We start from the raw sequence: 20,919 nt of genomic DNA on the forward strand, positions 1-20,919 counted from the left end.
TCACGACTCAAAGTTTACTTTGATATGATGGTTATTATATCAACATTTGTGCATAAAGGCGTTTCCAACGCCCTTTCTCGCATAATTAATTATAGACACAAAGAGCCCACCATGTCGAACAAACATGATCTGTTGACATTTATGAAATTTGACCAAAACTTCCTGTTTCCGTCACAGCTGTCGTGATTTTTTAAATTAACGTTATGACTTTACTCACATAAAAACTGTGGATGGAAACGTGGTTACTGTCATTCAAATTATTCACATTTTGTTGCTAGTAGAATAAAGTTACAATGCAAATGTCGTTTTGCAACTAAACCTCCCTTGCACTGCTTTGTAACACCTTTCACATAGTTGTTTCGATGGGCTGGCCCTCGTAATTTTCTCTGTAAGCAAAGTATCCCCATAGTTAGCTTCTGGAGCCAGTTTTGTCAAGTTGCGGGCGTGGAGGTATGATGTTTTCGTAATAAGAAGCCGTCTGAATTTTCTCTCCTCTCTCACTTGCTTCTCAAAAGTGCCTTGCACTTTGTCAGCTGCATGCATGCGCAAGCACAAGTAGCATGGCTAGCTTACTACTTGAGAAGATTCAGAAAAATTACTTGACAGTCTCGATCCTCTCATTCCGTATAGGACTTAAGACATTTGACAGAAGTACTAAAAGTAACAAATTATAGTACCGAACCATGTTCTAGTATCGAAAAAGTACAGAAGTTTCAGTATACCGTGCAACACTAGTAGTTAGCCTGCTTAGGTTCAGTTGTAAAGGGTATCAAAGGGTATCATTTGGCCCCGTGTAGCTCAGTTGGTAGAGCATGGCATTTGCAACGCCAGGATTGTGGGTTCGATTCCCACGGGGGGCCAGTATGAAAAATGTTTGCACTCACTAACTGTAAGTCGCTCTGGATAAGAGCGTCTGCTAAATGACTAAAATGTAAAATGTAAATTTACAAACCAAGTTCAGAATAATTTTGTGTTCTACATTCAGTTAACCAGCTTCATCCCAGTTGTCCTAATGCGTTGGTATGTGTTTCTCTTTTGTCCCAAGTGGCATTCTGTACAAGGCCTATGGGAATTTCCCTCTACCCAAACCTTGGGCTCGGCCTGATTTTCAGCCAACAGACGCCGAAGGCTTTAACCTCGTAAAAAAATAAAAAACATTAAAAGTCTGAGGTTTCTCCATCAACTCGTTAAGTTTTACAGCTAGGTTCAAGTGAAGCTCTTTGAAAATGAATAATAATTAAAAGGGCTTAATTAGCCCTGTGATTCACTGGATGGCAGGGCTGATGGCTCAAGTCTGGTCAGACCTACAGCAGAGCCAGGACCAATGCTATAGGCCTACACCTTTGTGTGTCTGGAATTGTACCCTATATAGACCTAGTGCACTACTTTTGACCAGGGTAGGTCAAAAGGGTGCCTTTTCGGACACAAGTGTTTCTCAACCTTTTCTGTACTTGACCCGGCAAGATAGGGGTTTTGCTCCTTGTTGAACATTTTACAATAAATCTTGGCCTAACTTTTGAAAGCCGACTAAAATCAATCAGTGTCAAGGAGCGATCAGCATCATCCCAGGTAACAGTAGCAGTCCACAGACTGGAGGCTGACAAACACTGATCTAGAACAGTCAAGGATGTTTACAGTTAAAGACATTCCATATTTAACCATGGTGTCCTGTATGGTTCAGTTGGTAAAGCATGGTGCTTGCAACGCCAGGATTGTGGGTTCGATTCCAGGGCCACCCATACTTAAAATGTTTGCACACATTACTAAGTCACTTTATATAAAATCAGCTGCTAAAATGGCATACATTATATTATTGATTGTCATAGCCTAGTTCTAGACAACAACAACTAGGCTAACTTCAGGAAAGAATTAAAGCTAAAGTTACAGCTTATTGCCTTTCTTTTCAATAAAAAACCAATAAAAGCAAACAGCTTCATCTGGAGGCTGAAAAACAACACGGTTGTTGCTTTTAAGTGGGTTGAAGTCGATTCCAAAACCCCGGCTTGCACCTCGGCATAAATATTTCAATAAACAGGCCTAAAACAGACGTGCTTGAGGTTTACATGTTCCGTCATTAGTTTTTACGGCTTAGATCTTTAAATATTCTACAACGCTGGCTCAAAACATAACACTGGTTCAGTCAGACCTCTATGCTGGCTCATTCAGTAGAGTACGGTGCTCGAAACACCAAGGGACATGGGCTCGACTCCAGCTGACCCATACGTAAAATGTATGCACGCATGACTGTGTCTCTTTGGATGAAAGCCTATGCTAAATGGCATGTAATTAACCAGGAAAAATAATGCCGAGAGAGAGGATGGAGGAATGAAATGTGTACCAGTATCATGTCGAGAGACAAAAGGCAGGAGAGCAGAATCCCCGCAAGCAAACTAGGGTTAAAAAGTAACAGCAGTAACTTTTGGCAAAACTTTCCCTGTTGCACCAGCAGCTATTTTTACTGCCAATGCCCAAGAGACAGAGAAAGAAGGAACAGAACGTCAAACCCGAGTGGAAGCAAAGGAATTGTCTCTTCAACTTTGATCAATTCCTAATTTCTCCGTCTCTCCTCCTCATGGCTTTTAATTTGTTTCAGAATGATTCAACAAAAGAAAAACGTTCACACGGATGAAGGTCATGTTTAATGTGAGGGAAAGAAAGAGAGGGGGATAGAGAGAGACAGAGACGAGAGGCGGGGGAAGAGAAAAATAGAAAAATAACAGAGGGAAGAGAGAAAGAGGAGAGACTGTAGTGGTGAAGGGGGGAGAGGAGCAAGGGGTGGGGGTGGGGGGGCTGGCATTTTGAGCAGAACATTTCCTTAACAATGAAAACAATCTACCCAACTGCAGCCCTCAGAGGAATTCACCTCCCCTCCCCCACCCCACTCCCTCTCTACCCCCCACCATTACCATATCAATGCCCGGAGTTCAGAGCAAGTCTTCTCTTTCAAGAATGGGACCAAGGCGAAGGGAGAGAGGGAGGGAGGGAAGGAGGGGGAGAGGACAAGACTGAAACAGCAGGAGTAGACCAGAGCACTGAGTTTGCTTTTATCCCTGCTGTTCAGTGTGTGTGTGTGTGTGTGTGTGTGTATGCCTGTGTGTAAAGACTGCAGAAAACCTAGTAGAGATACTAGAGGACTACTGATTGGGGCCTTCCATAGGCTGCAGCAGAGAGCGAGCAAGAAACAGGCCTACGCCTTCACTATGGTGAAACACTAAAACAGTAAAGAAATACGCTAAGGAAAAATAAAGAACAGGTCAGAATCAGCCCAACACAATTTAGGCTTGGGCGGTATACCGTATACCAGGGTATTTGGAAATAGACAGGGCTTAGACTGCTTAAAAATCCTTCTTTAGCCTGTCTCCTCTCCATCTACGCTTAACAGCCTGACAGTATTTTTCAAACTATTTCTTAAACGTTTATTTCGTAGCTACTTTAAGTAAAAAGCTGCAGTCAACTTGTGCTATACGTTAGGAGATTAAGAAGATTGCGTTCATTTCATAAATGTTTCATTATGAAACTTACCGGTAGTACCCAGTCACGTGGCGCTTGTTTACAAGCAAGGCCGGCCCACTTATTAGGCAGGATTAGGTGGCCACCTTTGACGGCAGATTTACGAGGGCGGCATTTTCTGAGCTAAACTGACCAAGATGCACCACATACAACCTCACATAATTCTGCCACAAAACAATTAACATTTCTCTCAACCAGAGGCATAAGGGCTTTTTAGGTGAGCGTTGATGCCGCCCTGTGATACGCTGGGACGCAATAATATTTTTGCTTGTCCATTCCCAGCGCATCTCTCCAGGGTGCTGTTGGAGAGACACATCGCTCCACCAACGTTCGGTCCCAAAAAAAGGATCTAGCACAAATCACGTAGCAGATATAGGATATGGTAGAAAGAGTATGTGGCCTTTTCTTTAGCCTACAGACTGGAGATAAAATGAACACCAATGTAATGAGATGGACACTTTTTACATTTCTCAGATCAAATAGCCTAACCTAAATGGCGCCAAATCAAATAAAAAAAATGCACTGTCATGTTACAAACATATAATCAAAAACAGGACAGGTCTAAGTAAAATGGACAATATGGAATGGACAATCACAACTGTTTTCTAGAAGTTTCACCACATTGTCATGATCAGTGGTTTCAAGCTGATCATAGCGAAATAATAAAACACTTCCGCATTTTTCGCTATGTAAACGCATTGCAAATAGGCTCACGATAACTCCTGATAAAGCTGGGTAGCTGATATTCAGAGCTTAAAAACAGACAAATTGATTAGTCACAGGAATCAGGACTAATAAAGCCAATGCAACGGCCTGTTTTACAAACAGTGGGCCTCCCACATTGTTGGGCATTCATAAAATTCCATTGCTGGCCGACATGGTAGGCTACATCCCAGTAAGCACAGGCCGACGGCTTTTTTTGGTTCAGTCCAGATTTTCACATACACAGACATTGGTTTTTGGTCCGGTTCGGACCAAATCTGAACCAATCATAGATGTCTATGTTTGGTTCAGATTTTGTCCTGTCTGGACCAGCCTTGATTTGGCCCAAACATAGACGTCTATAAATTACGTATTTTCAACTTTCATTCAGAACGGAAAATGAACCTGATTTCAACGTCTGGAAAAGCTGTATTAAACATATGGAAAATACATATTTTCACCTTTCATTGAGAATCTAAATTGAACCCAACTTCAATGTCTAGAAAAAACGTATTTTAGATGTCATTCTGCTCACTGGGACTACTCTAGTTTTGCGGGGTCAGCATTTTTTTAGTCTCACATCAGAACGGAAAGGACCGGCCCTGTTTACAAGCACACAACGATGAGACCGAAGCCTTATGAGTCACTCACTGTTCTGCACCACACGCCAGGTAATGTAGTTAAAGTATGGAATTCACAACTAAATGTTTGCCAGCTAGATCTCTTACAACCATTAAGTTAACTGTCTAAAATGTGCTAAATGCTCTGCAGTTGTGCATTTGGTTTGCTAATTTAGTAGTTAGTTAGTTAGTTAGTTAGTTATCTAGCTAAGTGGTTAGCTTCTAGACAAAAACAAACTTCGCTTGGTAACAGCAGAGAATCCCCTCCTGGATCAAGAGCCTTGCTGTCTAATATTTGTTTTGTGCGTGCAGCAAACTGTGAGTAGCACTTTTGAGTTACTTGTAGAACTTTATGCGCTGGGATGTCTGTCCTGAAAATAGTTTAGGTCAGAGACTGTATAAAATGTTTGCAATGCGCTCGTTAGCATTTTGTTAGCATCCTCTTTGGGTTTGACATGTACTTGTTAGCGTTGCTAACCTTCAGATTACAAAGGCTCCCCTTGTGTTCAGTGCCGGTATTACCGAATATCCTGGTATGGCACAAGGTCGGTATGAAGGCGTGACAATCTGGATACCGCCCAAGCCTAATGTAATTGAAGTATCCATATAATCTAACCACTTCTGGACAAATTGGAACACACTAAACAAACATGAAGACCCATATATCCAAAATGGAGATGTATGGATAAAACGCTTCTCCAATCTTTTTGGCCCTATAACAAAGAACAAACAGCAAAAACATATAAATGATCAATAAAAAATCTTAGAATCAGCTATTAAAGACAACCAGAACCCACTGGATTCTCCAATTACATTGAATGAACTACAGCACAAAATACAAACACTTCAACCCAAAAAGGCCAGTGGTATTGATGGGATCCTAAATGAAATGATAAAATATACAGACCAAATTCCAATTGAAAATGGCCTGCATACTCACCAGGCATGTCACCCATTGAGCATGTTTGGATGCTCTGGATCGACGTGTGTTCCAGTTCCCGCCAACATCCAGCAACTTCGCACAGCCATTGAGGCGTGGGACAACATTCCACAATCAACAGCCTGATCCATGCCCCTACCAATTTTTTTTTTATATATATATTTTTTTAAGGTATCTGTGACCAACAGATGCATATCTGTATTCCCAGTTACGGGAAATCCATAGAATAAGGCCTAATTTATTTATTTAAAATCGACTGTTTTCCTTATATGAACTGTAACTCAGTAAAATCTTTGAAATTGTTGCATTTATATATTTTCTTCAGTGTATTTAATGTAATAACCATGGCAAACCTAAAGGTAACATCCAAACCAAACTGATATAATCTATAGCTCCCATTTGCACTCTATGCCTCCATTCCATGCACACACACATTTGCAGGCCTCTCTCCACTAGAAGGCTTAATGTGAAAAATCTAAGTGAATGGCATTAGGATAAATAAGGCCGATGGTTGCCTGGGCAACAGGCTATCCCACCCCTTCAAGCCTACCCTTTACTCTGGTCCTATCAGGAGAGAGCAATAATGCACTACTGACAGGTCGCAACAAGTGCAGCAGCACTTTCAAACTGTATTGCAAAAGGAGAGAGAAAAGGAGGGAGAGAGACAAAGGGGAGAAGAGAGGAGGGAGAGAAGGGGAGAGGAGGGAGAGAGAAGGGGAGAGTAGAGGATGGGGAAGAAATTAAAGGCAGGGAGAGAATCCATGAAATGGAGAGGTAAAAGAGTGGAGAAAGGAGGAGGGCAGGTAGCTCTAAAGCCCAGCCTCTCTCCTCCTACACTAGCCACCATAACCATCAATCTGCCATCCATTCATCCATCCCGCCACTCCTGAGCTGGCCTTCTCCTTTGAACCATGCCAGAGAGAGCTGCCCGCTAGCTAGCTAGCTGACTGGAATAGCTAATAAGATAGGAACTGAGAACCTTTCAATGAGAGCCATTGCTGGTCTGGAAAAGCTACACTACATGACCAAAAGTATGTGGACACCTGCTCGTCGAACATCTCATTCCAAAAATGTGGGCATTAATATGGAGTTGGTCCCCCCTTTGCTGCTATAACAGCCTCCACTGTTCTGGGAAGGCTTTCCTCAAGATGTTGCGAGGACTTGCTTCCATTTAGCCACAAGATAATTAGTGAGGTCGGGCACTGACATTGGGCGATTAGGCCTGGCTCGCAGTCGGCGTTCCAATTCATCCCAAAGGTGTTCGATGGAGTTGAGGTCAGGGCTGTGCAGGCCAGTCAAGTTCTTCCACACCGATCTGGACAAACCATTTCTTTATGGAGCTCGCTTTGTTCACGGGGGCATTGTCATGCTAAAACAGCGCTGCTCACTCTTGGATTGCGTCCTACCTGACAGGTCGCGCCTACCAGGTGGCGTGGCGAGAATCTGTCTCCGCACCACGTGCTCTCACCACTGGTGTCCCCCAGGGCTCAGTTCTAGGCCCTCTCCTATTCTCTCTATACACCAAGTCACTTGGCTCTGTCATATCCTCACATGGTCTCTCCTATCATTGCTACGCAGACGACACACAATTAATTTTCTCCTTTCCCCCTTCTGATAACCAGGTGGCGAATCGCATCTCTGCATGTCTGGCAGACATATCAGTGTAGATGTCGGATCACCACCTCATGCTGAACCTCGGCAAGACGGAGCTGCTCTTCCTCCCGGGGAAGGACTGCCCGCTCCATGATCTCGCCATCACGGTTGACAACTCCATTGTGTCCTCCTCCCAGAGTGCAAAGAACCTTGGCATGACCCTGGACAACACCCTGTCGTTATCCGCTAACATCAAAGCGGTGACCCGATCCTGCAGGTTCATGCTCTACAACATTCGCAGAGTACGACCCTACCTTACACAGAAAACGGCACAGGTCCTAATCCAGGCACTTGTCATCTCCCATCTGGATTACTGCAACTCGCTGTTGGCTGGGCTCCCTGCCTGTGCCATTAAACCCCTATAACTTATCCAGAACACTGCAGCCCGTTTGGTGTTCAACCTTCCCAAGTTCTCTCATGTCAACCCGCTCCTCTGCACACTCCACTGGCTTCCAGTTGAGGCTCGCATCTACTACAAGACCATGGTGCTTGCCTAGGGAGCTGTGAGGGGAACGGCACCTCCTTACCTTCAGGCTCTGATCAGACCCTACACCCAAATGAGGGCACTACGTTCATCCACCTCTGGCCTGCTGGCTCCCCTACCTCTGCGGAAGCACAGTTCCCGCTCAGCCCAGTCAAAGCTATTCGCTGCTCTGGCACCCCAATGGTGGAACAAGCTCCACCACGACAGCGGAGTCACTGACCACCTTCCGGAGACACTTGAAACCCTACCTCTTTAAGGAATACCTGGAATAGTATAAAGTAATCCTTCTACCCCCCCCCCCCTCCCCCATAAAAACAAAAAAGAAAAGTGGTTGTCCCACTGGCTATCATAAGTTGAATGCACCAATTTGTAAGTCGCTCTGGCTAAATGATGTAAATGTAAACAGGAAAGGGCCTTCCCCAAACTGTTGCCATAAAGTTGAAAGCACAGAATCATCTAGAATCTCATTGTATGCTGTAGCGTTAATATTTTCCTTCACTGGAACTAAGGGGCCTAGCACGAACCATGTAAACAGACCCAGACCATTATTTATCATCCACCAAACTTTACAGTTGGCACTATGCATTGAGGCAGGTAGCGTTCTCCTGGCCAAACCCAGATTGGTCCGTCGGACTGCCAGATGGTGAAATGTGATTCATCACTCCAGAGAACGCGTTTCAACTGCTCCAGAGTCCAATGGTGGTGAGCTTTACACCACTCCAGCCGACGCTTGGCATTGCACATGGTGATCTTAGGCTTGCGTGCGGCTGCTCGGCCATTGAAACCCATTTCATGAAGCTCCATACGAACAATTATTGTGCTGATGTTGCTTCCAAAGGCAGTTTGGAACTCGGTAGTGAGTGTTGCAACCGAGGACAGACAATTTTTGTGAGCTTGTGTGGCCTACCACTTTATGGCTGAGCCGTTGTTGCTCCTTGATGTTTCCACTTCACAATAACAGCACTTACTGCTGACCAGGGCAGAAATTTGAAGAACTGTTGGAAAGGTGGCATCCTATGACGGTGCCATGTTGAAAGTCACTGAGCTCTTCAGTAAGGCCATTCTACTGCCAATGTTTGACTATGGAGATTGCATGGCTGTGTGCTCAATTTTATACACCTGTCAGCAACAGGTGTGGCTGAAATAGCCGAATCCACAACTTCAAAGGGGTGTCCACATACATACATATATATATATACACACATACACATATATATATACACATACATATATATATATATATATATATATACACATACATATATATATATATATATATATATATATATATATATATATATATATATATATATATATATATATATATATATATATATATATACACATACATACATACATATATATATATATATATATATATATATATATATATATATAGTGGGGGAAAAAAGTATTTAGTCAGCCACCAATTGTGCAAGTTCTCCCACTTAAAAAGATGAGAGAGGCCTGTAATTTTCATCATAGGTACACGTCAACTAAAAAATACAGAAAATCACATTGAATTAATGAATTTGCAAATTATGGTGGAAAATAAGTATTTGGTCAATAACAAAAATGTCTCAATACTTTATTATATACCCTTTGTTGGCAATGACACAGGTCAAACGTTTTCTGTAGGTCTTCACAAGGTTTTCACACACTGTTGCTGGTATTTTGGCCCATTCCTCCATGCAGATCTCCTCCAAAGCAGTGATGTTTTGGGGCTGTCGCTGGGCAACACAGACTTTCAACTCCCTCCAAAGATTTTCTATGGGGTTGAGATCTGGAGACTGGCTAGGCCACTCCAGGACCTTGAAATGCTTCTTACGAAGCCACTCCTTCGTTGCCTGGGCGGTGTGTTTGGGATCATTGTCATGCTGAAAGACCCAGCCACGTTTCATCTTCAATGCCCTTGCTGATGGAAGGAGGTTTTCACTCAAAATCTCACGATACATGGCCCCATTCATTATTTCCTTTACACAGATCAGTCGTCCTGGTCCCTTTGCAGAAAAACAGCCTCAAAGCATGATGTTTCCACCCCCATGCTTCACAGTAGGTATAGTGTTCTTTGGATGCAACTCAGCATTCTTTCGAGGGAGATTATCAGTGGTCTTGTATGTCTTCCATTTCCTAATAATTGCTCCCACAGTTGATTTCTTCAAACCAAGCTGCTTACCTATTGCAGATTCAGTCTTCCCAGCCTGGTGCAGGTCTACAATTTTGTTTTTGGTGTCCTTTGACAGCTCTTTGGTCTTGGCCATTGTGGAGTTTGGAGTGTGACTGTTTGAGGTTGTGGACAGGTGTCTTTTATACTGATAACAAGTTCAAACAGGTGCCATTAATACAGGTAACGAGTGGAGGACAGAGGAGCCTCTTAAAGAAGAAGTTACAGGTCTGTGAGAGCCAGAAATCTTGCTTGTTTGTAGGTGACCAAATACTTATTTTCCACCATAATTAGCAAATAAATTCATTAAAAATCCTACAATGTGATTTTCTGGAGAAAAAAAATCTCAATTTGTCTGTCATAGTTGACGTGTACCTATGATGAAAATTACAGGCCTCTCATCTTTTTAAGTGGGAGAACTTGCACAATTGGTGGCTGACTAAATACTTTTTTTCCCCACTGTATATATCTATAGTACATTTGCAGATCCTTTCCCTGCGCTTTAAACCACTGAAATTGCTCACAGACACGGAAAGTGTAGTCCAAATTGATAATACTAGCTCGCGTAACAAAAACTGATTCCAGCAGTTTAAGATCAGCGTAACAAAAACAACCACCTACTTTCCTTTCGAACCTCAGCTACCAAATCAACCAATGAGATCAATACCCAGTCAATAGTGTTATCTGAGGTGTCAATAGGTAATAAACCAGGTGCCAGTGGAGCCATTAACGAACCAATAGAGGCACCCATAAGGACTATATGTATGAAACAACCTGAACATACTGGTGCAGAGTACTGGTCTGTATCCCAAATGGCACCCTCTTCCCTATATAGTGCACTTCTTTTGACCAGGGCCCATAGGACCCAGTGAATGAGTGCTCTTGTTCAGATTGTGCACTTGTTCATCTCCCTTCATGGATTTAAAAGGAAAGGACTGGTATAAGAGATACGGTGGAAACTCTCCAGCTCATGCTTACACCAATCCAATGCTTTGAAATGTGTGGGGAGGAGTTAGTTAAGATACAATTGTATTGTCTGTTTTCACAGAAATGTGGGTTTGCGTTCTAAAACAATTCCTATTGAGTGCACACTTCAGTAAAAAGGTAGCTTACTGGGATTCAGACAGACTGGGATGAGAGCTGAGAACAAAAAGAGAAGTGGAGACTCACCTGTCTTCTCTTTGATCTCACACAGAACGCTGAAGAGGGCGGGCTTCATTCTGTGACAGTTCAGGGCATGTTTCCTGCCGGCGAGAAAGGAGAGAGTGAGTTGGAGATAAGATTAAGACAAGCAGGCATATATTCTAGTTATTTCATAGCATGTGCTGCTCCATAGCAAAGCGAACTAGATTTGATTTGATGAGGTTCGTCCATCCAGCATTGATCTAGTAGCGCAAGGTTCTGTATTAGTGGAAAAAATATAATATCAATAAATATAAAAGCCAATATAAATAAAGGAGAACGTAGTACTGGCTCAAGACAATTGTTGTATCATCACAGGAATTAAAACAAAGAAATTATACCACAATGGCTAGATTTTTACATCTGGGTTACAAGCTCTGATATTAATGAATGACAGATATAGGTCTAGGATACACTTACAGTTTCACATCTTGGTCCCCCATAGCACTGTAATAAAGTTCCCTCCCAAGACATGTTACGTTCGTACACTCACAGCAATTTTGGGGGAAAGCATACTCTGCTGAACACCCACTCAACTTTTATTTATATTATAAACTCTCAATTATAATAAAAAATTATGTAAAAACAAACTAATGGGCCAGGCTTCATCACTGCTTAGTACTAGCTGTACACCAGTGGTAGTCAAGGCCTTATTACTAACGGCAGCCCTGGGGCCCCGACCTCCAGGGGTCACCTCCAACCAAATTATTATTAACTAACTAAAACGTAGTTACGGATCCAAAACTGCTCTGATAGCATATGAACACGGCATAAGCCATGGCAGAATGTGTAGAATAGCAGGAAATGTGCTTTAAAACTGCAAAATTCTCTAAACCTCATGGCAAAATGTGTAAAATAGCAGGATTACCACTGGTAATCAGTGCCCGTCAGTATGAAAATGTATGCACTCACTAACTGTAAGTCGCTCTGGATAAGAGTCATTGGAAAGCTCACGAGCTGCATGCGACTCTCAGGAACTTAAATGGCGGCTCGTGAAAATACATTTTTAGTAAGGGGTCCTTGCCCAGGGGCTCATAATGGGGGCGTTGACATTGAAGTTTGAAAACCCCTGAGACACCACACACACACACACAGAAACATGACTCACATATCCCTCATTGCTCTGATCTGTGCAGCTTCAGTAAAGAGCTTAATATTGAGGCCTTCCAGAGTCCCTAGAGCTGTGGTCCTCAACTGAAGGAAACCTTTATGCAATTCTTTGCATCTACGCCTATTTATAAACCACAAAACATTTCATTTTCAAACTTAGGTGTGTTCAGAAAATATGAAATCCATTGGGAGATAATGTGCTGAAATACACTACAGCTAAAACGTACATTCATGAATTTGATGGATAACAAAAAATTGACAAAATAATACAGGTAAAAGTAATACTACCCAGAAAGGGGAGGTTGACAAAGGTAAAAAGGTGTTCAACTGATCAGCTGTTTTGAAACATTCCTGACACAGTCATCAGAGAGAGAATGAAACAACCATGATACAACAGATGAATAACACCTAACCTCAACTCCAGTTGTGTCCATGTAGTAGGCTATATCATATTGGGAAATGCGTGAGTATTTATATGCTGACAATAAGTGTAATTGATGTGTCTGCCGATAACGAGGGGATCGTTCGTTACATTACTCGTTCGAGTGAGTGCATAATTGTGTCCACCTGTGTGTCAGTCTTAATTACATGTTTTATTTAACCTTTATTCCCACAGGTTTGTCTCACTGAGCTAAAATGTTATTTTGCAAGAGAGCTGTTCAGGTAAACCCCAATTTTTTTTAAATCACTGCTGGATTTGAGTGGGAGAGGGGCCATGGAGGGAGGTGGGGGGTCAGGGGGGTATGAGCAGGAGCAGGGGGAGGTGTGGTGCTCGTGCTCACATGGGGCATGCGGTCGGTCCTGTGGGTCCTGTAGACCTGTACACTACTGACCTGTGCTGGAAGTTGAGCGGCAGGCCACCCCCTGCCGTGCCCCCCCCAGCTCCCCCTCCCTCTGCGGGGTCATCTGATCCACCCCAGTGCGCCGGCGACTCCTCTGGCCAGCATCTGGACATGGGGTAACAGGGGGAGAGGGTGAGGGGCGGGCAGGACAGGTAGAGTGGTAGCGCACTAGTAGGGCACTGTTGTTGCTGTTGTCGTCGCTGTCTCCTCATCTGTTATCTCCGCTGCCACCCAAATAGTAAAACATTAGCCATCCTACCACACTAGGTTAGACCTGTACGTAGTGCACTAGCAGGGCACTGTGTTGTCCCTCCATCTCATCTGTCCTTTCCTGCCACCCCCCTCCAGGTCCGTATAAGGGTATGTATGCAAGGGGCCCCACAGGTGACATGCATGGCCTAGGCAGGCTACATTTGATGGCGTGTGTCTGTGTATGTAGAAATATGCCAAACCAAAGTGGCAGTCACCTCATTTGGCCCTCTCGTTTCAAGTGATAGGAGAGCATTTAGTCCAAAATCAAAGGCTAAAATGTAAATCATAGAATTAATTAGGCCTTTATCAGACCATCTAAATCATGGACTAGGGCTAATCCATGATGGGCTATATCATATCCAAGTCGAAAATCAACCATCCATTGACTCTTTCTCCACCCTGCTGCTGTATGGAAATAAGTAATTGACTGTGTCATCCCTGGCAAGTTTTCAAATGTATACTGTGTGTATATGTATTTTGTTAAACTTTAAAATAAAATTCTATCAATCTAGCCTAAATCTGCTGAGAGAAACTACTAGTGGATAATTTCACTGATCGAGAGCATCACAGGTCTTCAGATCTGCATATACACCTAATTAGGGTTGACGCGATACTCAGAGGTATCATTGCAAGGAAACAAAACATGAAAATGTATGCACTCACTAACTAAGTCGCTCTGGATAAGAGCGTCTGCTAAATGACTAGAATGTAAAATGCAATGAAGCAGACTACATTTCCTGAGGGAAACAGTCCTAATGTTGGAAACAAAACAGCATTGTCACCCAGAATCACATTTCTTTTCCAAGCTATAGCACAAAATATTTTACAAGCAGTAGATCTTTTTAAAAAGGACCAAAGAGTTCAGTCTGCTTTGTGTTTTCCTTTTTGCCAAGGAAAATCTGGTATCGTAGTTTCGCGATACTGGTATCGTGACCACCCTACACATAATAATAGGCCTTAACTGCTGCCTAAGAGTTTCCAACTCCATCCTCCGATGAGAAGGCCGAACACATGTAAACAACAGGATGTACTAAGGAGTAGGAGTGGTGGTGTAGTAGAACTTCTTTAGAAGTGCCAGAGACGCATGCTCGGTCTAGCCTACGGCAAACATATTAAGTGCCTTCTTCCCAGACTCATTGAATCCCTTCTCAGAAAAATGTTGCCTATGTTTAATTGTTACAAAAAGTGGGCTTTATGTTTGAATGCATAGTCAGAGTAATGGTGGTGTAACTCTATTATTAGTATCAGAGATGCCCTGATGTGGATTGGCCTCTATTCATGCTCCGAAAAATGCTTGGCAAGTCATAAAAAAAAGAATGAACTGCTCAACTTTGAACATCGCCCAGACACTGAGTATAAATCTAAAGCACAACAGCCATCTAAAAACACACACACAACCACATCATGCACAGCACCATAGACATTGAGAGTAAGAAAGAAGTCTTCAACATTGTAAACACACAAACATTATTTTGGGCCTAATTTATTTATTGAACACGTATTCCAGTTAGTTAATTATGTCTTCAAAGTTATATCCTTAACAGTAAAGGCAATATCCTTGAGTTCAGAGTCATCATAAGCAGCGCTTGTAGCGTCCAGCATCCCCCCCCCACACAAATCTCATTAATAGAAACTCGATTTTTGGACAGCTGCACTCCCGTACACATTATAGGAGAATTGATTGCACCCCGTGCAAAATGAAAAGGATGCACACCACCAGGAAGGGAGGGAGTGAATTAATTAAGAGAACCAGGTGGTCAAATGTGCGGTGGAAAATCACTAGCTAATGACACATCACACACACTGGCCACAGTCTTGCATTGGGACAGCCGCGTCTTTTGTTCACAATTCTGATGCTCCTTCCCCCGACTTCAGTGGACCTACAACGCCTCGGAGCCACATGAATATGGGTAATTTGCTTTTGTCATGCACACACACACACACCAAGAGTCAAGATATGCAAACAGATATATAACGCCTACATTAACAAGTGAAGTGAGAGACTTACAATTTTAATGATTGCTCTGTCAAAACACAAGTGACTGATTAACATGTCCTATACCTACACCATGCTATTATATGACACATCAACATGGTTATGGAAATATCAGATATGGCGATACGAATCATTTTTACAAGCCCACACAAGTGAAGTCCTTCCAACATTTTAACTAACGACCATTTGAATTTCCAAAGCTCATCACCAACAGCGACGGCTCAATTAAAGGCAGCCTGATTATCTATGCTAATGACAATGTAGTGTATTTACATGCGTCCAAACTGGCACCCTATTCCTTATTTATTTATATATACACACAAAACATAGCTAGAGGGGGCTTATCATTGTGGCCCAAGTGGCACAAAATAATCAAAGGTCTGACTGCACGGAGATGCTTGGGAAAAATGGTTACAACGGGGGACCAGAGTGTTTGTGTCTCAGGTGAAGAGGGTGGATCTGATCTCCATCACCTAGGACTTGACATAGATTCAATAGATTAATCAAATCTGTGTGCTGTTTTCGATGGATGGGTCCTGGCGTCTTGGGGCCCTAGGGATCCGGAGGGACGGGGGTGGGATGCCGATCACTGGGATAACGGCTCAACTTGGGATGGGGAGGGGCTTTAGTGGGGGAATTAGTGGAGTACAATTGTAGGGTTTCTTAGTAGCAATGCAAATATCATGGTACAACTACAGTGGGGAGAACAAGTATTTGATACACTGCCGATTTTGCAGGTTTTCCTACTTACAAAGCATGTAGAGGTCTGTACTTTTTATCATAGGTACACTTCAACTGTGAGAGACGGAATCTAAAACAAAAATCCAGAAAATCACATTGTATGATTTATAAGTAATTAATTTGCATGACATAAGTATTTGATCACCTACCAACCAGTAAGAATTCCGGCTCTCACAGACCTGTTAGTTTTTCTTTAAGAAGCCCTCCTGTTCTCCACTCATTACCTGTATTAACTGCACCTGTTTGAACTCGTTACCTGTATAAAAGACACCTGTCCACACACTCAATAAAACAGACTTCAACCTCTCCACAATGGCCAAGACCAGAGAGCTGTGTAAGGACATCAGAGATAAAACTGTAGACCTGCACAAGGCTGGGATGGGCTACAGGACAATAGGCAAGCAGCTTGGTGAGAAGGCAACAACTGTTGGCGCAATTATTAGAAAATGGAAGAAGTTCAAGATGACGGTCAATCACCCTCGGTCTGGGGCTCCATGCAAAATCTCACCTCGTGGGGCATCAATGATCATGAGGAAGGTGAGGGATCAGCCCAGAACTACACGGCAGGACCTGGTCAATGACCTGAAGAGAGCTGGGACCACAGTCTCAAAGAAAACCATTAGTAACACACTACGCCGTCATGGATTAAAATCCTGCAGTGCACGCAAGGTCCCCCTGCTCAAGCCAGCGCATGTCATGGCCCGTCTGAAGTTTGCCAATGACCATCTGGATGATCCAGAGGAGGAATGGGAGAAGGTCATGTGGTCTGATGAGACAAAAATAGAGCTTTTTGGTCTAAACTCCACTCGTCGTGTTTGGAGGAAGAAGCAGGATGAGTACAACCCCAAGAACACCATCCCAACCGTGAAGCATGGAGGTGGAAACATCATTCTTTGGGGATGCTTTTCTGCAAAGGGGACAGGACGACTGCACCATATTGAGGGGAGGATGGATGGGGCCATGTATCGCGAGATCTTGGCCAACAACCTCCTTCCCTCAGTAAGAGCATTGAAGATGGGTCGTGGCTGGGTCTTCCAGCATGACAACAACCTGAAACACACAGCCAGGGCAACTAAGCAGTGGCTCCGTAAGAAGCATCTCAAGGTCCTGGAGTGGCCTAGCCAGTCTCTAGACCTGAACCCAATAGAGGGAGCTGAAAGTCCGTATTGCCCAGCGACAGCCCCGAAACCTGAAGGATCTGGAGAAGGTCTGTATGGAGGAGTGGGCCAAAATCCCTGCTGCAGTGTGTGCAAACCTGGTCAAGACCTACAGGAAACGTATGATCTCTGTAATTGCAAACAAAGGTTTCTGTACCAAATATTAAGTTCTGCTTTTCTGATGTATCAAATATTTATGTCATGCAATAAAATGCAAATGAATTACTTAAAAATCATACAATGTGATTTTCTGGATTTTCGTCTCTCACAGTTGAAGTGTATCTATGATAAAAATTACAGACCTCTACATGCTTTGTAAGTAGGAAAACCTGCAAAATCGGCATTGTATCAAATACTTGTTCTCCCCACTGTGTGTGTGTGTGTGTGTGTGTATATATATATATATATATATATATATATATATATATATAGTGCACTACGTCAAAAGTAGTGCACTATATAGGGAATATGGTAACATAAGAGTTAAGGTTAGGTAAGAGTTAAGGTTAGGTAAGGGTTATGGGATCTCAGATAGCACTAACATGTCATTTATCTAGCGGGGCTCACAATTTGGCAGGCCTGCGGTGGGACCAAATGGTTTGATTGAGCTTGCATGTGTTCACAGTGACGTAGACATAATTATTTTCACTAAATTAACGCTAAATGTAATTGAAAGAGGAAAACAGTGACATTGCATAACGTTCATCCACTTTGTATGAAAAAGATGGTGGTCTGCCGCACACTATCATCACTTGGAGGTAGGTTTAGTAATAGTAGACAGTACAATGTGCCGAGATGAACTCTGCTGCAAAGTGTTAGTATTTAAACAAGTTGAAATATGTTTTTACAAGTGTATACTACAAATGTATATATATTCCATGCAGTAGTGTCGTATGGCATGAGCATTTGACAGCCAAAAACTTGTTTAAACTTAACACGTTGGGGAAAACTTCAGGTTTCATGTGGTTGTGTCCACTCTTCAAGAGATCGAGCTGAACCGACTAGGTATCATAGATCTGAATGTTACATTTTACATAATCCGGGTAACATTGTTTGCCCTGGCTTTCCAACAACCTAGGAACTAATCTGATGGGCTATTTGCATATAATGGTACGTCAAAACATGAAATCAGGCACAGATGCCACTATGTGTGACAACCACAACGCAATGAGAGATAATCTAATCTTGAGCTGTAAAATACTTTAATAATCCATCAAAAATAATTTCACAAATGCAAAATATACACTTACTGTACACTGCTTTAACCGGTTTTAACAGTTGCAGCCGACAGTATTTTTCAGTGATAACGTTTGTGTGGCGTCTGTCTTCCGTTTACACACAGGTGTTCGGGAGACGCTGATAGCCAATTAGCACTGGTAGTCGAATGTCTTCCGCCTGTTTCCGTAAAACAAGCATTTTAACATGGAAATATGGCCACGTGTGAACCCTAAAGCCCTATAAAAAAGGGGTGTAGTAATTCAACCTTTTTTGTTGTTGAAATTATTTATCGCTGATATGAAAGATACGTTGCTTATGTTTCCAAAACTGTACCACAAGCGATGCATGTTAACGTTTAGCGTAAGCGGCGGGCTCTTAACGCAACTCACAGAAGATACTATTGTCACTAGGCGTTAAAGGTGGTTAGAGTCTATGAATGGGCAAAGCCAGGGGTGTCAAACTCATTTTTCCCAGGGGCCGCATTTCGGTCTTCAACAAGGTCTGGGGAGCTGCAATGAAAATGTGTTGTATTTCCTTGCCTTCAAAATTTGCTAAAAAAATTGTCCTCTATCCATCCTTTTAGGAATTTGATACTACCTGACTGTTTAGCTTTCATTTTTGTGATTTTTTAGCGAGCTGGACACAATCAGGAAACTATGAATGTAGGTATATTATCATTTCTAGTTTCGATTTGGTTTTAGTCATTTTAAAGTATTTTGACTTATTTTTGTGTGGGGGGAAAACTAACTGATTTTACACAAAAATAACAACGATCCGGCCCCTGGGCTAGGCTATAGCATACAGCAATATTCTGTGTGCTAGGCTATAGCATACAGCAATATTCTGTGTGTATGTGTCAGAAGCCTGTTTATTTCATTCGTGTAGCCCACCATTAAATTATTAGTCAGATAATAGAATCCTATGTTGTTGACAAACCACAAGTGACTGAATAAAACAGCGTGCATCACATCAAACATATCCACAATTGTACTTTACCAGGCAACGAACAAGCGACAGTATGAAAAAAAAAGTATGCACTCACTAACTGTAAGTCGCTCTGGATAAGAGCGTCTGCTAAATAACTAAAATGTAAATGTAGAACACAAAAAGACAGCATGAACAAAAACATATATTGTCTCATCTTCGCTCCATATTTCCCTCGCAGCACGTTTCTTACCTGGCCTGCGCCTCGTCCAGGCTTTCGTCTGTGATGGCCATGATCTGTTGTAGAATATCCCCAATGTCTTGTTGCGGTTGACCGAGCTGTTTCCTAACCGAGTCGCCAACGTCGCCTTGCGATAACCCGCCGAGTCCGGCGAGACCCGCCAGCATTCGCGTCTGATCATCCATAGCTACTTTCAAAGAAACCTCGCTTCTTTTCTCACAATCGAATACACACAATTAGCCAGATAGCTAGCTAACAATGAAACCCCCAGCGCAAATCATACGCCACTGGCTGATAGTAATTAATTACAGCCAGCTACTTAACCTAAAAATTAAAATTCCAAAGCAGTTCCACATTCATAAACGATTTGTGCTGCTCGCCGATGTCAATAACCACGGTAAGCTAGCGAATAAATGCTACTAGCTAAGCAACTGGCAAGCTAGCTGTGTAGCCCTAAGAAACATACAGGGAAAAAAAGCAACGGACACATGCACTAAATAGGGAACTGGCAGACAGCGCCTCACGCTAAAACAATAAGAAAAGCGTTCTGTCCGGCGAATAAAATATGCATTCAAAATAATGCAAAAATAAAGACAAAACAAAATGTGCAAACACCTTGTTAGCTAGATGCATACATCAAGAATCACACTTGCAGTGGTTCAAAGTGGCTTATCAAAACAGAGCATTATTTTCCCAGACTGGAAAAAGCTGCGCGAGGACCAGTGTGCATCGTTCACAGAACACCAGCTCGCGCTAGCTAGTGTGGCTAATTACCAAATTAGCTAGCTAAGTAGCCAGTTAGCTTGGTACTTCAAGTGCAGAAAACAAACTCGTAAAGAAAACAGCTAAAATACTATAATTTGAACGCAACAACACTAGCTATGCAAATAACAGGCAAAATATGTGTAACAATACTAGCGCAAGTAACTAACGGTAGCTAGCTAAGTTAATTAAAAGAAGTGGCTAACGATGTTAGCGAGGACCACAATGCTAAATATCAAAACATAGCTAGCTAGATTGATGTGATAAAATATATTCACACCATCAGAATCACAACAGATTGATAAATTCCAAACAAAATGTAGCAAGTGGACTATGCTAGTTTAAAAGGCAACGACGCTGGCATGCTAAATAGTTAGCTAACAAGATGATCCCCGTGTATTTTTACGGCTCCTCAGCTGGG

At 42.6% G+C, this 20,919-nt stretch overlaps 1 protein-coding gene across 1 annotated transcript in view; it reads right to left on the reverse strand.

Moving 5' to 3' along the window:
• The window catches only part of pbx4 (pre-B-cell leukemia transcription factor 4), a 42,931-nt gene extending 22,829 nt beyond the window's left edge, over window positions 1–20,102 (reverse strand). Inside the window, exons 1-3 of the mRNA XM_084145772.1 lie at window positions 19,749–20,102; window positions 13,199–13,312; window positions 11,244–11,317 (exon numbers count right to left, since the gene is read on the reverse strand). Coding sequence (XP_084001898.1) covers window positions 11,244–11,317; window positions 13,199–13,312; window positions 19,749–19,921 — 361 coding nt within the window. The 5' untranslated portion in view covers window positions 19,922–20,102. The remainder of the gene's footprint in view (window positions 1–11,243; window positions 11,318–13,198; window positions 13,313–19,748) is intronic.
• Between the last annotated feature and the right edge of the window lie 817 nt (window positions 20,103–20,919).

Source organism: Coregonus lavaretus (genome assembly GCF_964263955.1).
Source record: "Coregonus lavaretus genome assembly, chromosome: 28".
Classification (NCBI taxonomy): domain Eukaryota; kingdom Metazoa; phylum Chordata; class Actinopteri; order Salmoniformes; family Salmonidae; genus Coregonus; species Coregonus lavaretus.